This window comes from Pinus tabuliformis, chromosome 6 (assembly GCF_031772625.1).
Source record: "Pinus tabuliformis cultivar Carrire ecotype Pingquan chromosome 6, CPIR1, whole genome shotgun sequence".
Lineage (NCBI taxonomy): Eukaryota > Viridiplantae > Streptophyta > Pinopsida > Pinales > Pinaceae > Pinus > Pinus tabuliformis.
In genome coordinates, this window is record NC_142292.1 from 631,329,927 (window position 1) to 631,339,306 (window position 9,380).

Here is a 9,380-nt window from a genome sequence, read left to right on the forward strand (position 1 = left end):
CATATTAAACAAGGCTAAGTTGAGATTTCTTGCTATGTGTCGTAGTTCAGTAAATATCCAATGCTGGGTCTCGAATGATATTTCTAGAGAGAAGGAGTTTTTTGCCCAGAGTGTTCCTATTCCTCCAGTCGTGCCTCTTGCACTGACAACCTTTCCAGAGTCGAATTTTCGTTTAGTGTTATTGGTGCTTAGAAGGATCTCCCCTTCTACTTTTGTTTCTTGGAGCATGAGGATGTTTGTGGGTTCCATTTTCAAAAGATCTTTTATGGCTTCTGCTTTTGTGGGATTCCCCAAACCCCTGCAGTTCCAAGAGGTCAGCTGCATCATTTACCACTTGTAGGGGTAGGCCCTCCTCCCTTGGGGGCCCTAGGCCTGGTATTCCTCCAAAGTGTCATTTCTATGGTAGCTTGACTGCCGAGGGTTTTTTGTCTTTCTGACTCCTCTTCTCTAGTTTCCCTGTTTGTTCTTCTTCCAGCCTTTTTTGTTGGCCTTTCAAATGTTTCATTGTCTGATGAGCCCATATTCTCTGTGATTTTCTTCTTTTGTTTGATTATATCTGCATAGGAAGGGGAGGAAGTATTTCTTGGGGTAGGGATTGGGTTATTACCTGGATCTATGGTGTTGTTATTCTCCAGCTGAGGTGGATCTTCTCGCTCTGCCTCTAGAGGATCTAAAGGCGGCATGAGAATTTCAAAGGGGTTTTTGTCCCCCTCGTTGTTGTTTGTATCTTTGCTTCCAGTGTTTTGATTGCTTGCTCTTCCATTACCTACTTTATTCTCTGTCTCTTTAGCCTTATTTTTGTTGTTCTGTCTGCTGCTTGTTGGTTTCTTTGCCTGTTTCCATTGTTCTCCCTTTTCTTTCTCTGATGCCTCCTCATTTCTCTTTTTGCAGTATCTTGCGAAGTGCCCGTACTCATGACAATGTCGGCACTTAAAGGGCAGCTGTTCGTAGTCGAGCTCTTGGATGTGTGTCCAATCCGCCACCGATAGCTTTATTGCTTCAGGTAGCCCGATTTCCAGGTCAACCTCCACATAGATCCGAGCGCAGGAGAATTGATCCTTCCTCGGTGCCTGATCTATGTATCTCCCTAGGGCATTGCCGATGGATTGAAGTGAGTTCTGACTCCAGCAATGAAGGGGAAGGTGCGGGAGGCGCACCCAGACAAGAACAGCCTTGGGCACATCTTGTGCTGGGTCGAAATCTAGAGACCATTTGTTCAAGTAGAGGCCTTAAGGGCCCATGAAGTATGGCCCATTTCTGAAGATCAGGCTTCTGTCCTCTACATTGTCAAACACGAAGACGAACAACCCGTTGCCTACAATTATTCCTTCGTTGACCAGTGGTAACCAGTTTCTTTTAACCCATTCTTCGACTGCTCTCGGGGATGGCCACAGTCCAGTAAACTAGCCAATGAGGCCTCTTTCTGCGAGTTTCAGCACTGATCTGCAGGTTTCCTCCACAAGCAAGGTCACCCTGGGGATGCTATCCAGTTTTTTAACAAACTTTTGTTGCGGGCTTGAGGCCTGGTGTTTCCCTGCAGCAGCTACTAGAGCTTTGAAGGCTTCGAGCTCCGGAGGTAAGGGGGGAGGGGCCGCAAGGCCGCCTCCAAGCTCCATGGGGGAGATCTCGCGAAGGTGAGTCGATTCAGACGGCGCGGCTAGGGTTGCAGCAGCGCCAAAAAATCAAGTATTCCTCACAAAGATGATATTCTCTCTTCCTTTAAGCTGGAGCATTTTGTATGAATTATATTAATTATATAAATTTCACATTTCTTTATATCAAAGTATTCTCATTTTTTATTTTATTAAAATCTTGAATATTTTTACTAGTAGTGATGATAGAGACTTTAGATATTTTTTAAATTTAATTAAAAAAATGTGAAATTAAATTAAAATAAAATAGTATAAAATATTTTGATTGTGAAATGAGTTATGGTTTTTAGGTATGTGGTATTGAGAATCCATGGTATTGGCCCATGGTATTGTAACAAAGCCTATTTACAAATTAATAATATATATGGTAAAGTGGCCATAAATATGCATGGTTAAAGGTCTTTTATTATTAATTGAGCCAACATTTAAATGTTACTTTATAACATGGGAATGACCCATTAAACTGTCCTCATGGGTATTAAATAGTCTATAATAATATTTTATATAATTTTTTATTTTTCCACATCTTTAATTTTATTTCATTTTTTGAATTATAATTACTCAAATTTATATTTTTACTCATATATAAGTTTATTATTACCATTATTATTTATATTCTTATATTAATCTCTTATATATTAAATGATTAAAGGTATTTTATTAGTAATTGAGCTAACATTTAAATGTTACTTTTTTTTCCACTGGAAAAATCAGTAATTTTCATTAATATTAGAAAATTACATATAGTAGATGCCTTGGCATTACTGTGTTGTTCATACAAAATTCACCTCACAAGGTGTTGTATCAGAAAGTAGTTACAAAATTGTGCTGGGTACATACATATGTCTGGCTGTTCAAGCCTAATCTCTATCACAAAAAGATCCTTTTTGTATACAAAATAGCCATAGTTCAAAACAGTTTCATCATGTCAAAATAGTCTCCATTACTGTCAGTTATCGGGACTGTTGTCCCTCTGTTCTCTCTGATCTATGAATGGCCTGTGGTAAAACCGGTGCTCTTCGGTTCCATTCTGCTCCACAATTAGCCATTCGCCTCTGGGAAGTGTCGAGGCCTCTTTGGATAATTTGTCAGCAACGCTGTTATGTTCTCTGTAAATATGTAAACAAGAGAAATGATTAAATGCTGCTTTGAGAGTGAGAGCATCATGTATTATATTGCTGAGTGTGTGTGTATGACATGTAGTGGCATTATTGATCCAGTTAACGACCACCATTGAATCCCCAAAAATATTGATATTTGTGAGTTGATGCGATAAAGTAAAGCGTAATAGATTTCGGATGGCAGAAAGTTCAGCATAATTATTTGATCCGTTTCTGAATCCCATTTTTGCAAGGTAATGGTGATGTTCGTTAATATGCAGAACGAAGCCCCGTCCACACCCCGTTTGGTTTGCTGCCCCGTCAAAGAAGGCCCACAGGGTGGCTCTGTCGATGTTGGGCATGGGTTGAATGATTCTAGGCCGAGATGGAGGCGGATTGGGTAGCTCATGATAGGCAGCGATGATGGTGGCTTCAACCCGGCTCCAAGATACCGATCGATCCTCGAAGATAGCTCGATTCCGCGCAAGCCAGGTATACCATGTAGCCACGAGGGGGAGATTTAAAAGTTTTGAGCCCGGATGACTGTGAGTCCAAGCGTCCCATGCGTCCGATAGATCATTCCGAGTCCAGTTCCCAGCCATGCCCAATTGATTGCGGATGTTGGTCCAAAGGGTGTGGATAGCAAGGCAGAGTAGAAATATATGCTCTGAGTTTTCTGATGCGGCCTTACAGAAAATGCACCAGGATGGTCCGTAGATGGATCTACGAGTAAGATAGTCACCTGTGGGGACAATACCTTTAAGGGCACACCAGAAAAAAATTCTGGAGCGAGGTGGAGCCTTAAGCTTCCAAATGGTATGCCACCACGGGTGAATCGGATCAGGTATTCTGTGGGATATGAGTGCTTTCTACCCATACTTTGGAGCGTATATACCATGATCTGCAGGGCACCAAACAAGTTCATCCAGACCTTGTTTAATGCGAATGTGGGATTCCGATAAAGCCTCAGTAAAGTGTTGCCATTCCTAATGCCAATGAAGTGGGAGATCCAGTTGCTGGGCCGATTTCCATGCTTGGGAGAAAATGTCAGTGTGCTGCTGATCGGCGATTTGTGCGAAATGCCTGATGTCGCGGGACTGTAGATGAGTAATAAGATCCGGATTGAGGATGTGTCTACCCCCACTGTTGATCCATGGATCCAAGCCAATCCTGCCCGTCATGCCATCATTGATTCGCCAAGCAAGATTGTCTCGTATGAGGGGAAGGGCATGTACCAACGCCTTCCAGACTGATGAACATCCCTTAGATGACCAAGTTGGTAGTCGAGCCCAATCTAGAATGTTCTGGCGCCATATATATTTGTGATAGGATACCTGTGTCCATAGGCTTTGGCTAGTAAGTAAGGTCCATCCCATCTTTGCAGCCAGTGCCATGGCGAATGCTGGGAGTTATTTGAGGCCCCATCCTCCCCATTTTTTGGGTAGAGAAATTTTCTTCCAGCTGATCCATGCAAAGATTCTCTTGTCCTGACTCCCATTCTAGAGGTATCGATTGCACAGCTGCTGAAGTCTCCCAAGTATATTTCTCGGTATCCATGCTAGTGCCATCCAGAAGATCGGGGTAGCCTCTAGCACAGATTTAATGAGCACCAATCTGACAGCCCTAGAGAGATATCTGTAGCTCCAGCCAGTAAGTCTTTTTTCCAGTTTGGCAACCAACCATACCCAATCAGCTATCCTTTGGCATGTAGGCTTCAGATTGAACCCCAGATATTTGAGACCTCTATCCAGAGGGTGGACAGAGTAGGAGAAGGCCTGAAGGGCCGTCCGGGACTCCTGTACAGAAATATGTGCACAAGTGATGGTAGATTTCAACTGATTTGGCAGCATACCTGTAGCTGCAGAAAATAGTTGCAGGATCTTTGAGAAGGTCTGAGAGTCTCGTACACTGCCATCAAGTGGAATGAGAACATCGTCCACAAAGAGTAGGTGTGTAAGATATCATAGGTCGGATATGCGAAGGCCCCCAATATCTCCAGCCCACTTTGCAGAGTCCATGAGGCGGCTGAGACCTTCCATGACCAAGAGGAAGAGAAGGGGAGATAGGGGGCACCCCTGTCTCAAGCCCCTTTCAGAGTGGAAGAAAGGAGAGGCTAAGCCATTGATGAGTATATTGAAGGAAGGGGAGGTTATACAGGCCATGATCCAAGTGATGTAAGCATGGGGGAAGCCCAGGTGGATGAGGATCATTTTTATATAGAGCCAGCTGACTCGGTCGAAGGCTTTCGAGAGGTCAATTTTGAGGAGGATGGCTTTCAGATTCTTCGACCAGATGGAGTGCAATGCTTCTTGGGTGAGTCCGATGGCCTCGTGGATCTGCCTAGATTCAAGGAAAGCAAATTGTTGCGGGGCAATGGATTGGGAGAGGATGGGTCTAAGACGGTTTTCAATGGTCTTAGATATGATTTTATAGAGGCAGTTACACAAGGATATGGGCTTGTAGTCATCAAAGGATGCCGGGGAATCAGATTTTGGGATGAGAGCAATAAAAGTAGAATTGATGGCATGATATATAGAACCCGTAGTCCTGCTCTCCTCGACCACCCTCAGCAGGTCCTTTCCCAGAACATCAAAGAAGGCTAAGTAAAATTCAATGGTCCATCCATCCGAGCCAGGGCTTTTGTCTTTTTTGAACCATTTCAGCACTCCTTCCAGTTCCTCTGCCGTGACCGGGTTATTGAGAGCCTCTACATCTTCTTCATCCACGAATCTCAGGAAGTGGTTTGCCACATTTATGATATCAAGTAGGTTGGCTTCCCAGGGGCTCTTGTAAATATTCCTGAAATGGGTGGTGCCCAGGTGAGCGAGCTTATTAAAATTATCTGCGAAATCGCCATCCGGGGAGGGGAGCTTCCAAATAGTATTTGATACTTTCCTGCACTTTGCAAAATTATGAAAGAACTTCGTGTTGTCATCCCCAGCTTGGATCCATATAGCCCGACTTCTTAATCTAATGGATTCCTCCCTCTCTTTGAGGATCTTTGCTTTTTGATTCTCTAAGTCAATTAGCCTGCATTTGTCTGCAGCTGTAATGAAACCCAATCCTCTATCATCGGTGAGAGAGGTTAAGTCAACTTCAATTTGAATGAGCTGTGCCGAATCACGATCCAGTTTCTCCTTTTCCCACTCAATTGATATATGCTTTATTTCAGAGAGATTCCTGTAGAACCCTTTGGCTAGGGATTCTATGTCATTGATAGGGTGGGAGATCCAGTAATCCGCTATCATCTTGACATATGATGGATCCTTCAGGCAGGTGTGATTAAATTTGAAGGGTGCCTTAGGTTTCTTGAAAGGACCCTGAATCTCCAGGTATATAGGATTGTGATCCGATAAACCCCCCGAGCCAACCCATTGTCTGAAGAGATGTAAGCGCTGTTGGAGAGTCCCCTTCATAAGAAATCTGTCTAGTCTGCGAGCAAGAGCAACATCCCCTACCTGTTTATTCCTCCATGTAGGAAGAAGTCGCTGCATAGGTATATCCAAAAAATTTGTTTGCTCCAGCAGGTTGGTCATGTAATCAGTAATGGGGTCGAATTGTGCTTCCGAGCCCCATGACTCCCTGAACCCCAGAGAGAAATTTAGATCTCCTCCAATAATAACCAGGTCTTCATTCATCATAGAGAGATGTAGTAGGTGCTGCCAGAACGATTCTCTCTGGGAGCAGGGAGAATATACATTGACAACTCTGAGATTCATGCCGAGTTCAGCAGAGAAAATGTCCAACCCAATGAACCCTGCACCCCCCCAGGTCGAGTCCATCTTAATGGAGCGAGGGTTGATACCAATGGCTAGACCTCCAGATCGTCCCACAGCATCAATGGCATGGAAGCTCCAGGCAGGGGCCAAGGCTTGCAAGGCTCGAGTTATGTGTTCTGCTGAGCAGAGTGTCTCTTGGAGCATGATAATGTCGATAGGTTCAGATTCAATGAGCCGCTTCATGGATAGTTTCTTGGAGGAACTAGCCAATCCTCTGCAGTTAAAGGATAGACACTTCATGGGGGAACACCTCTCGGGGTGTGTCCTACTCTAAGGACCCCGTCAATGGTCGATTGCCGGCCAGAGACCACCTCTGCCCCAGCTTGCTTAATGGCCTTTGAAAGATGGGATTTTCTCCCTCTGGTATTCAATGAAACCCCCTCAGGTATAACAATGCCCAATCCCGAATGACTGTCTGATGGCTCTTTGGCCGGGTTCCTAGACCGGAGAAAATATGAATGAGGAGGGGAGGACCCCAGGGGGGGCGGGGAGGAACGAGCCATGGGGAAGGATGTGGATATGATGGGTTCAGTGTTGCAGATAAGTGGGGCTGATGTTAATGTGCAGTGAATCATGGAGGGTTGAGAGGTGGGTCCAATAACATGATTAACATCAAACGAAGAATGCAAAGAAGGGTTAAGAGAACCCGAATTCATACCCGCTTCAGCCGCCAAGCGAGCCCTGGTCTTTGGTGGCGAGGGTCACCGCAGTCCTGGATCGATCATGGGAGATGTAGTCGGAGGGGGTGGGCCCGCAGAGGGAGGGCGAGAGATGTTGGGGGATGCCGTCCTTGTGGATGCCAGGGTGCCTCTTGGACTATCATCTTCTTTCTTGTTGAGTGGGCAGTCCTTCGCAAGGTACCCCACTTTGTGGCATCGTCTGCATTGGAAGGGAACTCCTTCGTAGTCCAGCAATTGCACTCTGATACACCTCCCCACTGTAGCGTGATCTGTTCCTCAAGTCCTTCGCGGGTGTCCAGGTGGACCAGAATCCGCGCTAGTGTTCGGTTCCCAGATTCCACATATGTGCGATCGTAGTCCAGATATGTCCCCAGGGCATTTCCAACCCTAATGAAGACTTCTTCTGCCCAGAATGGTATTGGTAGTCCTGGTAGGCGAACCCAGATTAGTCCAGCTCCGAGCTGTTGCCGTTCAGGGTCAAAGAGGGGGTTCCAGCGCTTTAGGAGGACCGGGGCCATTTCAATATGCCAGTATCGGCCCAAAACTAGATTAGTTTGACTTTCCTTGGTGAATTTGAGGGAGAACCATCCTCTGGGGAGGACATGAACCACTGGTAGATCAAAAAGAACTCCGCCCCAGATCTCCTGTACCCATTTCTTGAGCCTCTGCACCGAATATGTCCTTCCCCTGACGTGCCCTACCAGCACAGTGTTCGCAATATCCATGTAATCACCGAGTGGCCTTGATTCGTCGAATTTGATGGCGATGTCCCGAGCTGTAGCCCTAACACACTTTGCTTTCTTTTTACCAGTGCGGGGGGCCGACAGATGATCTACCAGAGGATTTGTAATGCCATCCAGGGATGGGGGTTTTGCAGGGCGAGAACCGACAACAGGTGTCTCAAAGCATCCAGACTGACGGACTCCCGGAAAAGAGGGACGAGATGTAGGGGGAACCAGCGGCGGGGGAAGAGGCACCGTTAGGGGGGGAGGGGCCTGCAGATCAAAGGAGGGTGAGGGAGGAGTATGGGTAGCCAAAAAATGTAGGGAGCCCGGCGAGAGTGGGGGGACCTCAAATGGCGGGGATTCGGTAGGGTAAGTGCCTGCAGAGTTTGGCATGGCTAGATAAGCTTCAGGCGAGATGGAGGACGGATGCTGTCGGAGCGCTGGAACAGATGAAGATGTAGACAGAGCGAACTGAGAGCGAGAGGCGAAGCTAGGATTTCCAAAAATAGTCTTGTCCAGCGAGGGATCCACCGAGTAATCCACCGCTTCTTGCTCCATGTCAGCCATAACTGTCGGCGATCGAAAACGACTAGTGGAGAAACCGATGGAGATGCTGCAGCTGTGATGATCCTGGGCTGTGACCGCGGCGATTGAAACCTAATCGAGGGAGACTTTCGAAACCTAGCCGCGACGAACCGCAGATGTTGCGCGAAAAAACCCTAACCCAATCCCTTTCGTGTGCGCTCCATCCTCCCGTCTCAACTTTCAAATCAGTGATTTTTCATTTTGCAAAAATCGCAATTTAATCGCGATTTTTACGAAAAAATCACGATCTGATGTCATTTTAAATGTTACTTTATCATATGGGAATGAGCCATTAAATTATCCTCATGGGTATTAAATAGTCCATAATAATATTTTATATAAATTTTTATTTTGCCATATTTTTAATTTCGTTTCATTTTTTGAGTTTTAATTACTCAAATTTATATTTTTACTCATATATAAGTTTATTACTACCATTATTATTTATATTCTTATATGAATCTCTTATATATTAATTATTAATATTAATCCTTTTATAATAATTTCTAATAAAAATTAATAATAATAATGTTGACATCATTGTTACAATGGTATTATAAATTATTAACATCTCATAATTTTTTCTTTTCAATTCTCTTTGTCCTAATTAATTAGTTAAGAATATTAATCCATTTTAACTTTGGACTACCAAGTGTCGAGAGACATCAAATATCTTTTCAATCTAAAAGAGATTTACAACTCATAGAAATGTGATTCCGATCCAAAATTATGATAAATCTAAACTTATATATATATGTGTGTGTGTGTGTATTTATATATATCTTATTCTCAAATATAAAAAATTATAAAACTCTGGTTCATACATTAGAGGTAAACATTTTTAAATTCCTCTCAAAAT

At 44.3% G+C, this 9,380-nt stretch overlaps 1 protein-coding gene across 1 annotated transcript; it reads right to left on the minus strand.

Annotated features, from left to right (window-relative positions):
* Window positions 1-4,251: 4,251 nt before the first annotated feature.
* Window positions 4,252-6,714, minus strand: LOC149260222 (uncharacterized). Its single transcript, XM_089457374.1, has 2 exons — window positions 5,408-6,714; window positions 4,252-4,660 (listed from the first exon to the last, which is right to left on the minus strand). Exons 1-2 carry the CDS (start codon window positions 6,712-6,714, stop codon window positions 4,252-4,254), a joined length of 1,716 nt encoding a protein of 571 aa, XP_089313500.1.
* Between the last annotated feature and the right edge of the window lie 2,666 nt (window positions 6,715-9,380).